This window comes from Crocuta crocuta, unplaced genomic scaffold, assembly GCF_008692635.1.
Source record: "Crocuta crocuta isolate KB4526 unplaced genomic scaffold, BGI_CrCroc_1.0 scaffold559, whole genome shotgun sequence".
NCBI lineage: Eukaryota > Metazoa > Chordata > Mammalia > Carnivora > Hyaenidae > Crocuta > Crocuta crocuta.
Window position 1 is genome coordinate 301,067 of NW_027529454.1, and position 20,980 is coordinate 322,046.

Genomic DNA, 20,980 nt, shown 5'->3' on the forward strand with positions numbered 1-20,980 from the left:
ACTGAACTCTGATCACATCTTATACCTGCTTAAAAAGTATATCTCCACCAACAGGAGCAGGAGCTAACCTTTATGGAGCCAGGCAATTGGGTATTTTATAAGCTGTGTCTCTGTCCTTACAAAGAACTCTGTATATTGGGAAGTATTGTACAAGGTCCTGTTGTACGATGATGAAGCTCAGAGAGGTAAACTGACTTGCCCAAGGTCATACAGTAAGCATGGCAGGTGATGGAAGTAAGACGTGATATCCTGTCTGCCTGACTCTGAAGTTCACAGATAAATTGAAAAAAGTAACTGCCAGAGTGGCTTACATGACTCAGTGAATCCTTTGTAAAAGAGATATCTAAGTCTTGCAGGATGAATAGGAGTTTGCTGGTGGTACTTTAATCCAGATGTTAAGACATCATTTCTTGGAGTTTTTGGGAAGATTAAACGTGATTATTTATGTCAGAGCTAATAAAACCTCATGCACTCATGGGATTCTTGCTGTGTCCTAGCTCTGGGGAGCCATATTGGAAATAAACACATTTGGGTCATAAGGGAGACTGAGGCAGGAGAGAGTAGGTGGATCTGTGTTAAGTCCACCTCAACATCTAAGGGGGAGCCCCGCTTCTTATCCTCATTCAAGGTCAGCCTATACTTTTCAGAGCTTTGTAGCTTTGCTAATATCTACATAGATGTATTTCCTATGTACTTAGCAAGAAAGGCTAACTGGCCCCATCTCTGAATGGACTTTAAGGGTCTTGGTATTCTATGATAGATCCTGGTTACATTGCTCTTATCAGCAGTGGCAAAGTATAATCTCTCTGGCCCTCAATTCATTGGTTGTATATTAATAATTATCTTAGAGGATTGTTTTAAGAGTTACATTAGTTGATGTATACAGGGTTCCTGGCACATACTATGGGTACCCAATGGATGAAAATTTACTCTCATCCTTACTGATAAGAAAGGTCAAAAGAGGAAGAAGTTGACCCAGTTTGGCCTGGGGAAGAGCAATTATAAATCCTATTAACTTCAGTAGCGGTGTATTACTAGAAATACACGTCGAGGGGTGCTTGGCTGGCTTAGTTGGTAAAGCATGTGGCTCTTGATCTCAGGGTCATGAGTTCAAACTGCACATTGGAGCTCACTAAAAAATTAGACATATCATGTCGGCAAAAGAGGGCTGGGACTCTCTTTGTGAAAGGTTTGAATCATGTGCTATTGGCTAGTTTGCTTTTTAGTTTCTGGTGAATCTGACACCCCTTTCAAAACCCAAATGAAAAGGCCAAAACAGCCAGAGCTAAGAGTTTTAAGGTGGCCGGTATCATTTTGGAGAATAAAATGGTTTTTTCCCTTTAAGCACTTTCCAATAAGAAAGGCCATCCAAAGTTCTTTTTCACACCCACGGTTAGCCTAAAGACAGATGTCCCTTTGTCATGGAACCTGAGACTTTCCAATGTTGAGAAACTCAGAAACAGTGTAGTATCTCAATACTGTGTGCTCCCAGCACCTAACAGTGCCCAGTACTCAGGGACTGTCGGTACATCTTTGTCAAATTGCAATGAAGGCCTTAGATTTGGGCTCAGGAAACCCGGCACCAGGACTAGATCTGCCACTGATTTCTTCATTTCTCCCGTGGAGTTGCTTTTGGTCATGACAGTCTTCTTTTTGTAAAGAAAGGGCTGGACCTTCCAGCTTTGAAGAATGACCATTTGTCAAGAAGAACCCCTAGACCCAGAACATTGCATGTTCACACCAGCCTACAGCGAGTGTTTTTCATGGCAGCCCTTTTCAAAGGTAGGAAACGCCTTCATAGTAAACTCGGTTTTGTCTCATCTGGATTGTGTCCAGTTCAAAAATCTGGACAAATAATCAAACCAAAGAAAGTTTGCACACTTCTAAGACCAGTAGCAATTAATTACTTTAAATAGAAACCCTGTCACTTACAAGCAACATAAATATTTGTATTTTGAACCTCTAAGTAGTAGTTGGGTTGACCGTTCTGGCCTTAAGTGATTAAAAAAAAAATCAGTTGGTCATATTTTAACAGGGAATGCATTTATAAAGAAAGGGAGGGTCAGGTCATGGAGTAAGAAACATGAACCAAAAGACAGACAGACCGGGGTTCAAATCCCAGTGACCAACTGACTCAGTGTGGGAACTTTGGACGTGTTACAAAACTTCTGGCCTCAGCTTTCTGTTGGGTACAGATGAGAATAATAACGCACATTTTCACAGCTGTTGTGGAAATTCAGAAACATTAATTCCTAATTGGATTCCAAGCTTGAAATCAGAAGCCCGATGTTTTCCTTCCTTCCTTCCTTCCTTCCTTCCTTCCTTCCTTCCTTCCTCCTTTCTTTCTTTCTTTCTTTCTTTCTTTCTTTCTTTCTTTCTTTCTTTCTTTCCCCTTTCTTCCTTCCTTCCTTCCTTCTTTCTTTCTTTCTTTCTTTCTTTCTTTCTTTCTTTCTTTCTTTCCCCTTCCTTCCTTCCTTCCTTCCTTTCAGAGAGAGAGAGGGTTCAGGTGAGCGAGAGGCAGTGAGAAAAAGAAAGAGGGAGAATCCCACAAGGAGCAGAGAAAGAAGAGGGAGAGAGAGAGAGAAGTGGAGCTCATGCAAGGCTTGAGTTCACCCAGTGTGGAACTCAAACTCACAAACTGTGAGATCATGACCTGAGCCAAAGTCAGATGCTTTAACGACTGAGCCACCCAGGAGCCCTTCAGATGCCGTCACTATTTCTAACATCTGGTCCATATTGGTGCCATTTGCCGGCTTTGCCCTTTAGATGTGCTACAGTCTTCAGTCTCTGAGCTTCAGTCTTCCATTTGTAAAATGAGCATGATAGTGAAGTCTACAGTAGAAATTGCTGTTGTAGAGTTCTTCTGGCTGCCTAATTGGAGCAGTTAGCCTGCGCTTGATACCCACACACATATTCTGCACCCAGTGTTCTTCCTTGGATAGGAGCGTAGGCTTTCTGCAGCTATTAGTTTAATTATTACTTTCATAGATCCTGGACTTTGCTTATTTTAAGGTAGCCACAGATCGGATGAAGTGGCAAGTTGGACAACTCTGGGCAAGGCACTCAAAGGACTTGGTATCTGGGAGTCACGAGCAGCCCCTCCCTGATGCTTGGAGTTGGGTCGTGCTGTGGGGCCTGCCCAAGTGTAAAGATTTCTTATTCACTCTCCCACCCCCACTCCTTCCCTTTCTAAAAAAGCACTTTGAGAGCAGGAGGCTGTGTTTAATTTTGTGCCAACGTGAAACTGTGGCTGGAGGGAGCAGGGCTCCGGGGCTGGGTCAGTTTGGTAACACTTCCCACATGACTTTATCAATGGGTGGGCCACAAAAACTTATCCTGTGTTTTTTTACACCCCACCCCCAAACCACCCAACCTGCTCAAGTGTTAGTTTTTCAAAGCCCAAGAAGTTTCAAAGGCCCGAACCCAACACAGGGGCCTTTCTTCATGCTTTGATTTTCTGCCCATTAAGTGTTTGTCAGTGAGTTCGTATTTCGCCTTCTCTGCAGCCTACATATCCCGAGAGGTCCCTGGAGGTATAGGAAGTTAATTGATCCTTGATTAAAAGAAAGAGAAGGGCTTTGAATTGGGTTATAGAATCACCAGATGGTATGTATATACACACACACTTCTTATTTCTGCTTTGCAAAAAGCTTGTAATGTACCTTGCATTATAGATAAATCTGAACTCCAGGATATTGGCTTCGGAGTGTTGGTTAAATTAGATACTCAGCACAGATGTGTATGTGGTGAATGTTCAGTGAGTAATTGCCTGCACTATTGCCTTGACTGTTCAGTATAAAACATCTTATTTTTCAAAGGCCATGAAATTTGCTGAACTTTAATTGATCAATACTCCTCAGGGCTTCCTTCTCTGTTTCAAGTGACTCGCTTACTTTAGAAAGCACTCGAAAGTCCTAGAGTCTCTGGTAAGTCACTTTAATCCCTTTGAACCTTCGGGTGACTAAATGTGTTCGTTTTTATGACTGTTTCTCCCATTAGCCTTTGGGCCACTTGAAGGTTGGGACTTAAGTGTCCCAGTCAGTGCTGAGAACATAATAGGCATCCAGATTTTCCAGATGACAGTCATTTGTGTGGGGTTCCTCAGCACAGTTCAGGTACAAAGTAGTTGTTCAGTAAATGTTAGCTACTATTGTTATTGTCTGGGCTGACTTTCCCTTTCTTCCTTTCGTTGTCTACCGTGTGTCTCTTCCAGCTCTGTAGCCAAATCTACAGTCATGCTCTCATAATGGCCATCATTTATAATGACTGCCTTATTGAAATCCCTAAACTACATTGAGTTTCTTGAGCATACTCAGTCCCTGGACTCCAGAAACCTCCTACTCAATAAGGGTTCCTTCAAGCCTCCCATCCTCTGTGGGCCATCTTTAGTGTCTTTATACTCTATACATATGTCAGTCTTCCCATTTAGAAATATTTGAGTGCACTTGTTTTTGCAACTTTCTTAAAATACCATGAGCCTCTTGAGGGCAGGTGCTATGACAGATTCACCTCTAGATTTCTGGTCTAGCACTGGGAATTTTTTTTTTTTAAGAACTGATCGGGGACTATTGTGGTTGGTCATAAAGATGGCGCCAGTGCTGGAAATGGAGATACCTCTATGGAAAAGAACAGCCTCTTCCCTGGGTCCTGGAGAGGCAAGGGAGGCAAGGTGCTGTGTCCCTTGAGGACCAGCTGCCCCATTGGAGAAAATGTCTATGCTTTTCCCATCAACTAAAGGTAATCTGAGGTTACTGTCTTCTGGAGCAAAGTCAAGACTTCCCCCAATCATACCACAGATTTGTAGGAGAGACAGAAAAAGCCATTGGGTTTTCTAAATGCTATCTCCATGCCTTTCAAGAAAATAAACAGAACACATTCAGATCCAACTTCTTGTTTGTTTGTGGACATCATCTGCATAATCATAATCGGAAACTTCCCAAGCCTTAGGCAAAGGAGGAAGAGAAAGGATTTGGATTGCTCCCAGATTAAGAGAGGGCAAAGGAACGGAATGAACAGATTTTCTTTACTAACTTTCTCTGTGGGATTGTCCCCCCCTATCCTCCACCGCTTTGTCCTTTTAACATTTATTGAGTGTCCATAGTGTGCGTCAGACCCGGAGCTGACATGACCCAGTACTTTTGCCTGGTTTCCTTTAACTAAAGCCACTTCCTGTACGGATTTTATTCCATGACGTCTTCCCCTAGTAGATTGTAAGCTCCCCGAGGGCAGGGTTCATGCCGTCTTTGTACTTGGTGTACATAGTGAAGATTGAATCAGCATTTGTCGAATAAATGAATGGGTTCATGTAGGGGATGACATCATCCCAGCAATCCCCAAGCTAAACCTCACTCTTCCCATTGCAGAGATGAGAAGAGCATTCTGGAGATGTGAAACAACTTGCTCAAGTAGCAGGGAGCAGAGTCAAGGTCATTAACCCAGTTCTGTCTAACTCCACAGCTCTTTTATATGTGTTTTATTGTCCTTAGAAACATATGTTTTACAGGCCTATCATGTGAACACCATTAAAAATAGAAGCCGGGGCCTAAGAGCATAGCCCAAATGTAAGGCACCGGGGTCTGTTCCCTTCCTGAGTTTATTAGCAACGCTCTGGCTCCCAGGCACCACAGAGGCTGCAGCCCGGCTCAGACGTGGAGCTCAAGGTTTTTATCACGATGTGTGGAGCTTTAAAGTGGACTATTAATATCATACTGCTGGCTTCTTGGCTACTTTTCATAGCCAACTTGGCCACATTTCAAGATGTTGAGGCAGTAGAATGAAGACGGTTTGGGCCCATAGGATATTTTTTTCTCTTCTAGCGCCCCACCCCCAAAGATCAGCTGACGATTCTTGCCCTTTCCTGGCCCCAGCATTTCCTCACTGCCTCGCCTCTCCTGCTTCACTCCCTTGCAGAGACACGGTCTCAAGAGCTAATGGTTATTGCCTTCCAGAGCCCCTCTGTGTTTACTTTGAGAAGATCAGGCACAATGCTGTGGTGTGTTGCCGTTTCTTTCTTTTCAAAGCACTAGTATGAATTTGATAAAGTAAATTGTTGTTCTAGCAGGAAGCAGTTAGGGGTCACAAAATAAATAGCCGTAGAATTCAAATAAATCCAAAGAATAAAACCAAATAAATCCATGTGTGTATGCACAGTGATACATAAATACACTTTTTAGAAAGTGAGCTTTTTTATCGCTGCTGGTCTGGACCAAAGTAATTGAAAAATTGTGGAGTTCATGGTACATTTTTTTTTTTTTTTTTTGTAAGAGGCGGTCTGGGGCTTCAAACAACGTGACGTGAATTTAATTCGTTTTGAAAAACATGAAAATGGAATTTTATCTTTTAAACCACCGCTTATCTTGGGCTTTTTCAGCTAATGAAATTCACAGTTGGATGAAACCAATTTGCAAAGTTAAATTAGGGATTCAGGCATTTGGGGGTAGACTAAGAGACCCTGAATGAGCTAAACATTTCTCTCGTCGTCTCTGTTCTCTTCTTGAAGATGAATGACATATGCTTAAGCGATGGTTTAAAATGACGTCTTGAGGTTGTTGGAGGATCCATTGCAAAAATGAATGAATAGCTTACACGTTGTTGATGGCTGTTAACATTGGTGGTGGCTGTTAACGGGGTGTTTTTCTTGGTCTTCCCTGGTCCTCACATTCAGTGGCTCACCTTTTACTTAGTGAAGTGGCACTGCAGCTTGGTGTTGAACGTGGGTGGTAGGGGAAGTGGTCTTCCAGTCTCAGAGAAGAGCCTGAACTGAGACAGAGTCTCTGTGTCCTGTTTTCTTTGAGGCTGTGTCAAGTGGGCCAGCAGACCATGAGTCAGGAGAAGGAGGTCCAGGTCGCGGGAACTCCAGAGGTCACCCTTAGGGACTTTATCTCGTCCTGTGCAATGGCGAGCCACTGAAGAGACTTAAACAAGGCAGTGACGTACTCACAGTCTGGAAGTGAACTGGTAGATATGGGTGAGAGGCAGTGAAGGTCAGGAGACCGATGTGGAGGCTGCTGCCGTGGCCTGGCAAGGGACATTGTAAGCCTTCGCTTTTTGCTTCAGGGTTGTGAGGCACTTTTCCTGGCAGGTGATGGAATCCATTTGCCATGACCTTTAAGAGAATGGCATCTGAGCCGGCCACTGATAAACCAGCAGCAGCTGCAGGAGGGGCCTGGTGCTCCCAGACGCCCTTGGGCTCCGCTCCAAAGCTACAGGCCGGCCGAGGGGCCCTCTGCTCAGCTCTGCTGAGTCTTGATAGTGACTCTTCAGTGGAAGAAAAAGGTTGAAAAGGGCGCCATCGAGCAGCTACTACGTGCCAGGCACTACGCTAGAAGTTGCGTGTGCTTGGTTCCCCTTCTGTCATTCCCTACAACTCATGTGTGAGGACACTGAGGCTCAGAAAGATGGAATGACAACGAGGGGTCACATTGACAGCACGCGGTGGACCTGAGATTGAGCTTATGTGACCCCGAGGCCTTCCCGGCTCCAAGCCGCAGAGCCTTGTGATGGGCTTCTCAAAGGGGGAATGGTGATGTCCAGTGCACTTGGAGAAGGACACATCACTAGACTCGAAGCCCTGTTGGTAATGATCACTCATCGGCCTTTAATGTCAGCAGGGTGTTGTAGCGCGGTGGGAAAGCTCCTGCCCCGGCTCTTCCCCTGCCTCCCGCTGTGCCCTTGGACAAGATGAGGTTAATGCTCTGCTCTTCCTGGCACTTCCTGGGCGTGACCAGGAAGGAAAGGGTCTGCAGGTGCCGATCGCTCTCTGGGGACTGTACATAGCTGCACGTGCACGGAAGGCCTGGCCCTGTCAGTGGTGCTGTTTGGGGTGGTCTTTGCTGTAGGTCATTCTTTGGCCTCCTTTTATTGATGTTTTCCCTTTCTCTCCTCTCTCTTTTTTTAATTTTCTGGTGCGTGTGATGGTTCCTTCTGGACCAGCGGGCCTGCCCTTCCTCATCATCGAGACAAGCACCATCAAGCCTTACCACCGAGGGTTTTACTGCAATGATGAGAGCATCAAGTATCCTGTGAAAACTGGCGAGACCATAAATGATGCTGTGCTCTGCGCTGTGGGGATTGTCATTGCCATCCTTGCGGTAAGCGCCCAGGCTGCCATGCTCAACCTGTACGACTTCCCCTGTATCATGTTTCAGAATATCTGAGCCAGCGGAAGTTGGCAGCTCAAGTAGAATGTCATTTGCTTAATAGTGTGTATTTCATGCGGTTGATACTGTCACTAAAAGCATATACTAAAAGTATCATCTGTGTACTCACGTATATACTGAACGTCTTCTAAAAGTATGCTAAGCACCCCTCTCAAATATTTTGCATGGATTATCCTCACACTCATCCAGTGAAGTCTAGTACCGTCCTTATCTCTCTTCTTTAATTTTTTTAAATGTTTTATGTATTTCTGAGAGAGAGAGACATAGTGTGAGCAGGGGGGTCAGAGAGAGAGGGAGACACAGAATCTGAAACAGGCCCCAGTCTCTGAGCTGAGCTGTCAGCACAGAGCCCAATGCGGGGCTCGAACCCACAAACCGTGAGATCATGACCTCAGCCAAAGTCGGATGCTTAACCGACTGAGCCACCCAGGCGCCCCTATCTCTCTTCTACAGATTAGGAAACTGAGGTCTGCAGAGTGGAAATAATTTGTCCACGTTCACTTGGAGTGGTAGAATTAGGATTCGAACCCATTTGTCCCTTACCCCAGAGTCTGACCTCTAAGTCATGGAGCTGAGCCCCAGAGGAGGGGTGTTGCAGACATCTTCTGCTGTCTTCACACCATGGCTGTGCTGCTATAACGACGATCATGCCACAGGTGTTCTCTGCCATATTGTTCCCTTCTCTCACCCAGGGGCTGTTGTGGCAAAGCAAAAACAAAACTGGGACTTGGCATCGAGAGACCGAGGTTCTAGACCTGGCACTCCACTGACAAGCTGTACATGCTTAAAGCCAGGGATGACCCCCTTGCTTCCTAGTGTTGTACTGAGGAGTAAAAGAGAGCATGAGTTTTGAAATACTTTGCAAAATACTTTCCAAATATCTGAGTGGGTTACTCAGGCGAAAGTGTAAAGTCTAGACTTACACGCAGATCTTTCCTTAAAGGATGAAGTCCTCACTGGGGAGGCACAGATGTGCCATGGACTTTGACAAAGTCCAGAATTCTTTGGAGCAATGTTAGCCTCGTGGAAATTGGGGCATGGCCTGCTTGGGCTTTACTTGGGAGGTTACCTTCTTGTTTTAGAGGTGTCCATTTGTGTCCATTTATGGCATTCAGGAGAGTAATTGATGGTAATCCACTCTTGTAATCTGTGAGGCATAATTTTCACAGATGGCCATTCCACACCTCCAATATTGTCTGTTTGTTCTTTGCCCTTGAACCCCAGCCATGTAGGCATAGGGATAGGCGTCATGTCCACCGAGATCATAAATTGTCTCTCTCAGATCCTTGAGTCATGTTTATATCAGCCAGAGCCTGGAAGCTTATCTTTGGCCTGTAGGCGAAGCCGAGAAGGAAGGAAGCTCGAGTTAAGAACACTACATGTGAATTGAGTGCCAGTGTTCCCATGATACGAATGGAAAATCAGAAGCTCGAAGGGGTTAAATGATATGTTCAAAGTCTACAGCAAGTAGAAATTGGGGCTCGAGCCTATTCCTGGCTTATTTCAAAACCCTCTTCCCATTTTTCCAGGCTTGATTGCAAATGCTGAGTAGCTGTCCTCCCCAAATTAGTTGCTTGAGGGATCGGCATTTGTCTACTCATGCCTACTCTGGATCAAATGCTAGCTGCTGATGGTACTGAGCCACATTTCATGAAGTTTTCCTTTTGACTTCCCCACTCTGGGGATGGTTGTAAACTTTGAGACCCCTCTTTGTTTTTTAATAACATCGTAAACCAGGCACACAATCAACAGTTTGAAATTGGGGAGGGGGAGTGGGGGCTGGTAGAATTCTTTCCAATCTTTAAAATAAAAACAGTTCATTTGGCAACACTCGTAGTTTCTTAAAGGTGGACTGAGGATCTTTGTGTTCAGAAACTGAGAGATACAGAATCTAATTTTTCCGTTTGCTCCAAAGGGACAGTGTGGGGTCGAGTCCTGTAAGAAGAATGGCTTTTCCTGGAAAAGAAGTTTGTAATAGAAGTCACGTGATTGTATAGTATCGTGCACTGAGGTTTGAACAGGTGTTTTTGACACTTGGGAACATCAGTTAATTGAGTGCTTTTAGGAAGCTGACTATAACCCAGGAGTGGTTAAAATAAGAATAGGACAGGGACAGTGTCACATGCCCTTTGCTCTTTCTACATGCAATTGTTTTTAGCTTTGGCTTGCCCCAGTGGGGCTGATCCCAGACCCAGCGCGGTGGAGAGAGGCGCTCTTCAGAGGCCATGGCACCCCCAGCTACGAGAATCAGTCCTCGTTTTCCTTACCTGTGGTCAGATTCGCTCGTGGCCATTGCTCTAAGACTCAGATGTCATCATTTGTGGGAACGGACTTTGTAGCAGATGGACACAGGGTGCTAACAAGGCTTCTCTGAAGGCTGTGCTTCTCATCTGTTCTTCCTTCCTCAAGCAAAACTCCTGGTCAGCAGCTCTTTCCCTGCCGCTGGCCAAGGCCAGCCCCTTCTTCCTCTTGAAATGCTAGCATTTCTGAAAAAAGTCTGCTTTTAGGAGTTTAGTTTGGCTTGCTCTTCTCCTCATGTCATGTTGGTGTTTTAATTAAAATCCTCCCTGACCTCCCAGGTTTCCTTGAAACGGTCAGTCATGTGCTGTGGCCTTGGTTATTGGAAGAGCAATAGCATTACTTCCACATCCTGTACAATGTCAGCAAAATAGGTTTGGATGGTGCTTCCCTATAGTTCTCCACCCCGCCCCCCAAAGAACCCCGAAACAAAACAGGCAAACAAGATAATAATTAGTATCGTTTGTTAAGTGCAACTACATGCCATAGAAACCTATGAACTGGGTTCAAGCATTTCCCCTGTGCGGAAAGCCCGACAGCTAGGCAACCTTATAGGTCTCCATTTAGTCTGGAGTCACAGACATGTGCTCTGGTGCCTATCTCAACTCCTGCTGTGCAGTGTGTAGCAAGTTAATTAACCCCGCTGAGCCCCAGTAGGCTCATTTGTTAAATGGAGATAATACATCTACTTACTAAGGTTTTCAGAATTACATGCGATGGCGTATGGAAGGGCACTCAGTGCTTGGCACCTGGAGCATACTCATTGAGTGTTAACTGTTTACATTATAAATGAGTAAACAGTCAAAAAGCGGTGAAGTGACTTTGCAAAGACCTCATGCCTAATCAGAGTAGAATCAGGAATGCCAGCCTGGGGACCCATCTGTCTCCTGCTCTTTCCTCGTAGGTAATTCACTAAAACCCAGATCTCTTGACTCTTCATCCAGTGGTCTTTGCAAAAAGACCTCTACCTCTGAATCCAGCTGGGGGCATGTGTGAGATGGGGGATGGGGGCTCATAACGAGGTCTGCTTACCCACTTACCTGCCATTAAGGACGAGAGTACTCACGGAAATAAGCAGAAGCAAGACCTCAGAGGAAAAATGAGTAATTCACTTCAGTATACTCGATTCTGGAAAAGCTATATACAAGCTGAAATTAAACAACAACAACCCATTTCCCATTTTCCCATCATGACTGGTCACAGAGCCTGGTTGGCTCCATCCAGGATCTGCTTCTGATCAGAGGGTGTGAATGACAGTCAGGGAGCGGGTACAGGGGGAGGCGAGGGAACGGAGTCTGGAAATCTAATCATCCTGCTGTTTGCTGCCCGCGCCTTCTCCTGCTGACCTCAGGTTTGTTTAAAACAACAAGAGAATCCTTGGCTGACTTGGTTGCCGCTGCTCCAGTTTGAGTGTCCCCACAACTAAAGAGTCGAATGGTGGTGCAGTTTCGAATGCGACTTAGGCAAATCATCAGAAGTTATAGAGAAAGCAGACACCTTTCGATGGCAGGAGATATGGAAAAATCTAGTCGCTTTGACTTCTTTTTCAGATGTATCTCGGATTCTTGAATTGTAGCATAATAGGAATTCCTTCCAAATCCACAAAGCAGCGGTTCCTATCCCTGCCTTGTAAAGGTTTAATGATTCTAGCAGCAGTGAGATTAGGAGCAAAAACGGTCAAGTATCACCCCCTACCTAGCCTCCCCTAGGTTTGCCTTGAACTTGCACTATGAAGCGTATTAGGGGTGAAGATTTTAATATGGAAAAAAATGCTCAGTATTCTTTTTAAATAAACGTGGGCTCAGTGCATGCCTTGGGCAGACCCTGAAAGTGGTTTATGTAGATTCTTAGTATCTGGGACCTGATGTGTGAATGAGTCACGGGTGAATCCCCTTCTCCCTCTGGCCATATAAATTCGACTTTTCCTCTCAGATCCTACCGAACGTGACTTTTGTAGTAGTACTCCTAACTGTTGTGCTTTCTCGTTGTCAGACCCCCTTGGAAAAGAAGAGTACCTTCCTTTTCTGTAAGTTGGTGGCAGTAGTTTCCCGACTCCATAGGCTTTTCTGGAGGTCCAGTTAAGGGACACTGTGTGTGTCATCGGTGAGAATCCTCCTTGTCATTTCTGTAGTGTCATACAGTTAACAGAGTACCCGTGCACATTCCCTTATTTGCACCTGGTGGTGATTCTGAGAGCTTGACTGTTGCAGCTAAGGCAACAGGGGATCAAGGATATTAAGTGACTTTCCCATAACTAATTAGTGGCAGGGCCAGGCCTGGGGTCCTCTGATTCAAAGGCAAGGCTTTTCAAAAAAAATAAAACAAAAATAACGGCACCATTGCTGCCTTATAAAACCTGCCTGCCTGCCTTCACAGCACTTCTCAAGCACCCCCGATGTAGCAAGTGCGGGGGACCCGATGGTGAACCTGCTGCATCTCACGCAGACAAATAGCACCTCGGTACTTCTACCTGGTAGTGTGATTTGTGTCTGGGTATTGTCTCCCCAGCTAGATAATAGGTCTTTGGAAGGCCGAGACCCGGCTTTTCTTCTTGCCCATGCATGGTACACATTAAAGAAACCCTGAGCAGACATCCCCCTCCAGGAACCGTTCCTTGGCTGCCTCCTTCCCCGCCTTCCGAAGGTCCCAGAGAACCCTGGGCTCGCCTTTGTCTTTGCAGTTACTGTGTGCAACTGCCCCGTCTTTTTCTCGGTGACCCCATTAGCTGCAGCAGAGACAGGGAGCGGCCTGATCCGTGTGAAACTGCTAGCCTCCAGTGCAAGGCGGAGACCGGGGTGCTCAGTACGCGTTTGTGAAACTCACAAGCCATACGCTTTAGGCAGAATATCAAAAGCATTAGGCCAGGGGATGTCAGAGGACTTGGGCAGCTGGGCAGAATACTCCATTTGCTTCCCTCAAATCTTAAACAGGGTCCCTGATGCACTTGGGAACGTGCTCTGTAGCGCACGCAGATGTCTTGCTGCAGAGACAAGAAGAGCTTCATCCCTCCAAGACTTGTTTATTCAGGATCGGGCTTCAGCGTGCCCACATCTGGACTTCATTACTTCCTCCCCGCCCCCCAGCCCCTTTATCTGAGAGCGCACTGCCAAGAAAACAAGGTTCCCCAAGATTGCCTCATTAAAGGTTAGTCGAGTTTTCAACTCTGAAAAAAAAAAGTGAAGTCGGGCTGGCCCAGCGGTGCCTTGGTAGGAGACCCGGTCCCCCAGTTTACAATCCACTAGGTCTGTGCAATTACCAGGACCACCCACGGAGAGTGGCCGCATGAATCCTTCCACTGTGTGGGTCCCTGATCAAATGGCACAGAGTTCTTCTGAGACCTTCTCATCCCTGAGGGGCTGGTGGCAGGGGGCATCTATCTGCAATTTAACAAACACAGGCGTTGGGATTAGGATTTAGTTTGTTCCCTTACACACACGCACACGCACACGTACACGTGTGGCAGCAGTTCTTCAGGCACATGCAGCTCTGAGGGGTTAATGACCACTTGGAAAATGTTTCCAGGATGCAAGTGGCTTTTAATTTGTCCATTTTACATGATAATGTGCTGGAGGCTGAGGAATCCATTCTGTGAGTTGGTGTCTGTTAGGGATTGGGGGCAGGGAATCAGATAACATTCACAACGTTTCTGATGGACTGGGAAACCAATGCCTTATATTAAATCCTCTTGTTCAGTTAGATGAGGTAGGTATTATTATTTATTTGTTTATTTTATTTTATTTTTTAAAAACAATTTTTTAAAATGTTTTATTTATTTCTGAGAGACAGAGAGAGACAGCATGAGCAGGGGAGGGTCAGAGAGAGAGGGAGACACAGAATCCGAAGCAGGCTCAGGCTCTGAGCAAGCTGTCAGCACGGAGCCCAACGCGGGGCTCAAACCCACAAACCGTGAGATCATGACCTGAGCTGAAGTTGGACGCTTAACCAACTGAGCCACCCAGGCCCCCTATTTGTTTATTTTTTAAACTTACTTATTTTTGAGAGAGAGAGAGAGAGAGAGAGAGAGAGAGAGAGAGCACGCCCGGGGGAGCAGCAGAGATTGGGGGACGGAGGATCCTAAGCAGGCTCTGCACTGACAGGAGAGAGCCCTATGTGGGGCTCGAACTCATGCTTTGTGAGACCGTGACCTGAGCCAAAGTCGGACGCTTAACCGACTAAGCCCCCCCCCCCGCCCCCCGGCGCCCAAAGAGGTAGTCTTTACCTTGTTTTATAAATGAGGGAGGGCATGGAGGTTTCCAGGAGAGAAGAGGCTAGTGCAGCTTCCTGTTTAGTGAAGGAGGGAGCAGAAATGAAAACCCAGGGCTCCGTGGCTTCCGAGCCCAGTGCCTGAACTGACATTTATTGAAGGCCTACTCTGTGCTAGGAGCTATGCAGAGTGCTCTTTATTTCGATGAGCTGTAAAACCGTCTCGTTTCTGGGCTTGGGGAGCTCACTGTCTGGCCGAAGGCACAACACTTAGACCACCAGGCAGATGGCAGCCTGGGATCCTCAGATGGACGGTAGGTGATGGTGCTTTGGGTAAAGTGGCTTTTGCAGGAGGTGGGAACCTGCTGTGGGTAGGTGTTTGGTGAGACCTCCCTTAGAACAAGCAGGCCTTGTGGTTGACACCTTGCGGTAGGACACAGATGCTCCCCTAGGGGCTTATGATCTAAAGGGGAAGCAAGCCAGCGACAAGACTGACAATGCCATTACCCTCAGGGAGACCGAGGAGCTGCTCAGAGAACAGGAGGGGAGCCAGAGCACTGAGAGCTTCCAGGGTACAACGAGCCAAAGGCTGTAGGTGGTGTGAGGTATAAAGTGCTGCTGTGAAAATTCAGAGGAAGATCACCGAAGATTATTTTCATTGGGGAAGACTAGCATTATTATTGTCCGCCTCATCATTCATTGAGCACTGGTCCCACTTAATGATCACAACAGCCCTTGAGTTCTTGGTATTGGCCTCATCCCTTTTTTGCACATAAGGAAGCTGAGGGTTTACAGTGCTCTGTTGTCCAAGACCCGTAAGTGAAGCGAGGCAGAACTCTAACCCAGGGCACTCGTTGATGGAGCTCTACTTTATGGGGTGGGTGGGACTTCCCTCAGAGATCCTGACCTTCTGGGCAGAAGGGGTTGCTTGGAGAATGAGAGGCTGGAACAATGGAGTGTTTTCTAGAAATGTAGAGCAAACCTGTTTGGCTAGAGAAATAAGAGTATCAGGGAGTAGCTGGAGATAAGGTAGGAGAAGATCATAGTGAGATTGTGAAATTCCTTGAATGTCAAGGAGTCTTTACCCCAGTTAATTGGCTAGAGATTGATGAAAGTCCTTAAAGCTAGCTTCGTCAATTTTGCAGCCAAGGTGAGGAGACCTGAACCATGTGGGGCTGATGCGAGTGGGGGGGAGAGAGAGAGAGAGAGAGAGAGAGAAGAGAGATGGATGTGANGATAAGGTAGGAGAAGATCATAGTGAGATTGTGAAATTCCTTGAATGTCAAGGAGTCTTTACCCCAATTAATTGGCTAGAGATTGATGAAAGTCCTTAAAGCTAGTTTCGTCAATTTTGCAGCCAAGGCGAGGAGACCTGAACCATGTGGGGCTGATGCGAGTAGGGGAGAGAGAGAGAGAGAGAGAGAAGAGAGATGGATGTGAGACACCTCGTGGATGTAAGATGACCAGAATTGGATGACCATGTGATAAGGAGGGGAGGCGTCTACAGGGTCATGTCTTTGCAACTGTATGGTGGTGACTTGAGCAGGAATGAAGGGAAGAGGAGTGAGGTTTGGGGCAGCAGTGGGAATGGGTGTGACAGACTGGGTTAAGCTGACCTGCTGAAATCATCGGTTTGATAAATGGTTGGGAAATTTGGCAGAAGATTGAAAGAAGGCTGACCACCAGGGTAAGGGGTAAGCTGAAACCAGAGATCGGGGAGGGAGGGGGAGAGAAAAGAGAGAGGGAAGTGCCCTTTTGATGGTCATCTTCACAGAGGTAATAATTAGAACTGTCGAAGCAGCAGAGATAGGGCCAAAAGACAAGGCTTCAACTCCAGGAAGACCCGCATTTATCTGGAAGAACCCTGAAGGGAAGCCTCTGGAGGGAGAAAGCGGTTGAGAAATAGGAAGCAAAGCACAATGGTGCCATATTCAGAAAGTTCAGGGGATTCGGTGTCAAAAAATGAGTAAGATATGGGCAGCAGGCAGTGCCGCAGAAACAACCTTCAGGAAGGAGGCCCTTGCACAGATAGGCAGAGCTAGTCACCTAGGACAGCCCCATGGCTTTGAGTCCCTGACTTTTGGGAAAATAATGATGTGTCACACTTCACACTGCCTTCTTCATAAAGCTTGTGGGCTTGGGGCAGCCACTGCTGATTTCCTCCATAAGTAGCCTCTGCGGCCTCTCTGCCTCTTTGCTGTCTATCTATATTCTAGATATTGGGGTTTTGACTTACCCACAGAGCCCAGAAACTCCACTGGTGGCCTTGGACAGAGCTGTGTCCTCACTGCCTTTCCCCATCTGCAAGGCAATACTCTCCTGCCAAGAGGCCGAAGTCACCCAAGCAGGAGAAGCCGCAGAAATTGAATTTCTCGTCATTTGTTTCTAGTCGCTAAAGATACTGCATTTTGTTGTCCCGGACGTATCCAGCTTCAGAGAAAATCCAGCCACACTTCTGTCTCCATCCTGAGAAGCAGGACCCAGATATGTTACCTTGTTCCTTTTGCTGGGGACTGAAAAAACGGACTCTCCCTTCCTTATTGTCTATCATCCAGTGTTTGTTGAACGAATCTATTCTTCTGGATGGAAAGAAGTTCATTAGTCTGCATAACTGAGATATCAAAGAATGGCTTGGCGCTCTGGCTAGCAGGGGCTGAGGTGGACAAGTGCCTGACAAGATTATGTGACCTTCCCAGGTATTCTAGTAGCATCTGTCTCACTGGGAACACAGATCCTGCCACCTGCTAGGACATCTAAGAGAAAGGCAGCTTGATGCCATCAGACAGGACGCAGGAACTAGAGTGAGGCATCCAGGCTGCAGTAACCATTCTGCCATCGCCTGCTTTCTGACGAAGGGTGATTCCCTGGCCTCTCGGCCTCCCTCATAGTCACTTGTAAAGCGTTCATAATAATTCAGTAATAGGGTGTTGTGAGAGGCAGATAACGCAGTGGGTGTGAAGATGCTTTGTAAGCTCTAAAGTGCTATGCAAGTCTTATTATTCAAGCAGATCAAAAAATGAGGAAGTTTGTCCTTCAAACTGGGCAAGGGAAGGAGATGAGTTCTCAGCCTCTAAAAGAGGTATTGTTGGGACACTGTGCAAAAGTCTTACTTTTCTGGGGATAATGTGTAGAGTGGAATGTGACACGTGACACAAACAATGCCATAGGCTTTCCCTGGCTGCCTTGGGTCGAGACTTCTCTTCTGCGTTGTTCCCCTGAAAAGGACATCCTATAGATAAAGTGGTCAAAACCAACATATCCATAACACATATTTTCTGGTTCTACTCTGAAGGGGTGGGACTTCCAAACGCTTCACTTTGGAATGTGCTTTTCCAAGGAGCTTTTGAAAGTATCTTAGGGAAAGGTATTTTTGGGGTGCCCGGGTGGCTCCGTTGGTGAGGCGTCCACCTTGAGCTCAGGTCATGATCTCTCTGTTTCGTGAGTTTGATCCCTGCATCAGGCTCTGCACTGGCATCACAGAGCCTCTGCTTGGGATTCTCTCTCTGCCTACTTATGCTGTCTCTGTCTCTCTCCAAATAAAGAAATGAACTTAAAGAAAAGATTTTCTATGACTATTAATTTTTTGTTTCCTCTTCTCTTAGGGGAAGAGGAAAAAAATTAACTATCAGAGGGCTCTTTTGCTAGGTGCCAGGCTTTTGTCACATCACCTTCTGGCGTCCCTTGGCAATCCTACCAGGTAGATGTTCTTCATCTTATTTTCATAGATGAGGAGCCCTAAGCCCAGAGAGGCGAAGTCGCTTGCCTAAGGTAAGAGGTGCGATTCAGACTGAGGTTTTCCTGGCTCCAAAGTCAGTGCTATTTTGACCACCCTGTACCCTCTCTTTTCCAAAAGAAAACTGGGCAGTTGAGGCCTTTGACACCAGAAAGGAGAGGCAGAGAAGGTCTGTCTTGGAGTTGGGACAAACTGTTACCATTGTCGGGACAAGCGCTGATCGCTCTCTGTCCCCTTGTAGCTTTAATTGCGATGCTTTCCCGCGTTATTAGTTTCCAGATTCTGTGCCAAGTGCTTTAAAAGGCAGGTAGGGGAGAATTCGCCTCTGCTGCCTGGCAGCTTGCCATTGCCCCCGGAATCTGTTGCTTGCTGTTTTAGAAAGGGATCAACATTGAAGGCATTTTTCTCAGCAGTGAAATTTACATATCACAGCCTTGCTGACTGAAGCAGAAATGAGGGCTCCAGGGGCTGGAGTCTGGGGGTGGGGACAGAGCCTTTGTAGGGAGGAGGGAAGAGCTTATTTTATTACCCAGGAATAAAAACACTGTGAGTAATGAATAAAGTCCGAGAGCTGTAAATCTGGAACTCCGGCGTTAGGTGTGTAACGTGTCAGAGAACAATTTAAGCCTTCGCCTCTTCTGCAGAGGTGAGGTATTCAGGCCGCCTTTCACAGTCCGAATTTCATTAAATGGTCTTTTAAGGGTTAGGATTACAAGAAGCCAAGTCCGGCTGGTTCATAATGATGATTTATGGCTGTGCTGTCGACTCCCCGACCCTTCTGTACAAGGGGATAGAGAAAATACATAATTTGTTGCTCATTAACTGTAAGATCTGTCAGGGCTGCCCCGGAAGCCATGTGGTCCTGGAGTCATGTGTCTGCTAAATGGCTTCAGCCTGGCCCTGTCCTTGAAAATATACAGTTGCTACTGGGCAGGGGGGATCATTTTCAATAACAATAGAAATACAGCTGATCCCCAATTTAGGATGGTTTGATTTAGGATTTGTCGACTTTACGATGGTGTGCCAGCAATACCCATTCGGTAGAAACCGCACTTTGATTTTGAATTTTTATTTTTTTCCTGGGCTAGTGATACACGGTACGGCACTCCCTAGTGATGTCAGGTACCAGCAGAGCGTCAGACTTGCCATCACGAGGGTGAACCCCCTGCAACCATTCTGTTTTTCACTGTCAGTGCAATAATTAACAAATTGCATGAGCTCTTCTACACTTTATTGTAAAATAGACTTTGTGGTAGTGAATGTGCCCAGATATAAGCGAATGGAAGTGCTCGGAGCATGTTTAAGATAGGCCAGGAGAAGCTGTGATCTTCGGTAGGTCAGGTGTGCTCAGCACATTTCTGACTTAACAATATTTTCCGCTTAGGGTGCATTTATCAGGATGTCATGCCATTGAAGGTTGAGGCAGATCTGTAATCAAAAAATTCAGTACAGCCTGTTGTGAGTCTTTGAGCTTAAGAGTCGGCGTTTCTGGTCTCTGCTTTTAGCTCTGTCCCTCTGAAGCCTCATATCCTTCAGGTTAGTGACTGTCATTCAGTGCCTTACTATTATCAGCTACAGAATGGGTATAACTTCACAGAGCCTCACACACATCAAATGAAACCAAGAAGAACGAAAGAAATGTAAAAGATGGCTGCTCTTATTAGCATTGTTATGAAGAATTTGAGGTGCCATAAAATGCCTTCTTTCCCTCTTTCTCCTCCAGTGAGAGGAGGAAGCATTTTCACTGGCCGTTTGTTGTGTGCGAGGCTGTGGCACCCAAACCAAAGTGTTCAAATGAAGGGATCTTAGCGCTGAAAGGAGTCCTTGAGTTGTAACCAAACCTTTTCTCCCTAAAGTGACTCAAGCACAGCAGCGAATCCCCTGAGATTAATTGGTAGATTCGAGTAGGAGATGCTGATTTGCAGTGAAAAGGCTGCGTGTTCTTTTTCAGCATTGAATAGGAAAATCGGGCTCAAGCCAAGACAGCTTAGAGTTTCTTCATCTGTGGCAGCGGTACGGTTCAAGGAACTCAGGAGCCATCCAAGGGCGGGGATTGTGCACGGGGCCTTGGTTCTGCTCCGTGCCCGTGGCTTCATCTCGGAGGAAGTGCCTTACCTCTGCTACTGCTGATTACCTTTGCTTGGATGGGAGGCTCGTGGTGGAGGTGGTACGGGATAGTTGAAAATAAATGGCATGGCATGGGCGCCTGGGTGTCTCAGTCGTTAAGCATCTGATTTCGGTTCAGGTCATGATCTCACGGTTCGTGAGTTCGAGTCCCACAATAGATGAGTTCAAGCCGCGCTTTGGGTGAGCTCATGCCCTGCTTCAGGTGAACCCCGCTTCTCTCTCTCTCTCTCTCTCTCTCTCTGTGCCCCTTGCTCACTTACACCTACCTTCTCTCTCTCTTTCAAAAACAAAATGTCACTGCAGTTATGAAGTGATAAATTACAGAGTCTAGCGCCCTCATTTTGCAAGTGAAGAACTGGCTTATCTCAAATCCACTCAGTGAGTAGAGACTTGGACCCTGGCTACCGACTCCTACCGCAGTGTTCTCCCTGCATCCAAAGTCACGTGAGCATGATTTATA

The 20,980-nt window shown here is 46.3% G+C and overlaps 1 protein-coding gene across 2 annotated transcripts in view; it reads left to right on the top strand.

Moving 5' to 3' along the window:
• The window catches only part of PLPP3 (phospholipid phosphatase 3), a 79,533-nt gene that overhangs the window by 30,502 nt on the left and 28,051 nt on the right, over positions 1-20,980 (top strand). Inside the window, exons 1-2 of one of the 2 annotated variants that reach the window (XM_077760767.1) lie at positions 6,981-7,032; positions 7,933-8,090. In XM_077760767.1, coding sequence (XP_077616893.1) covers positions 6,996-7,032; positions 7,933-8,090 — 195 coding nt within the window. In that variant the 5' untranslated portion in view covers positions 6,981-6,995. Of the gene's footprint in view, positions 1-6,980; positions 7,033-7,932; positions 8,091-20,980 lie in introns of those variants that run through there. The other variant, XM_077760768.1, reaches the window with a different exon arrangement.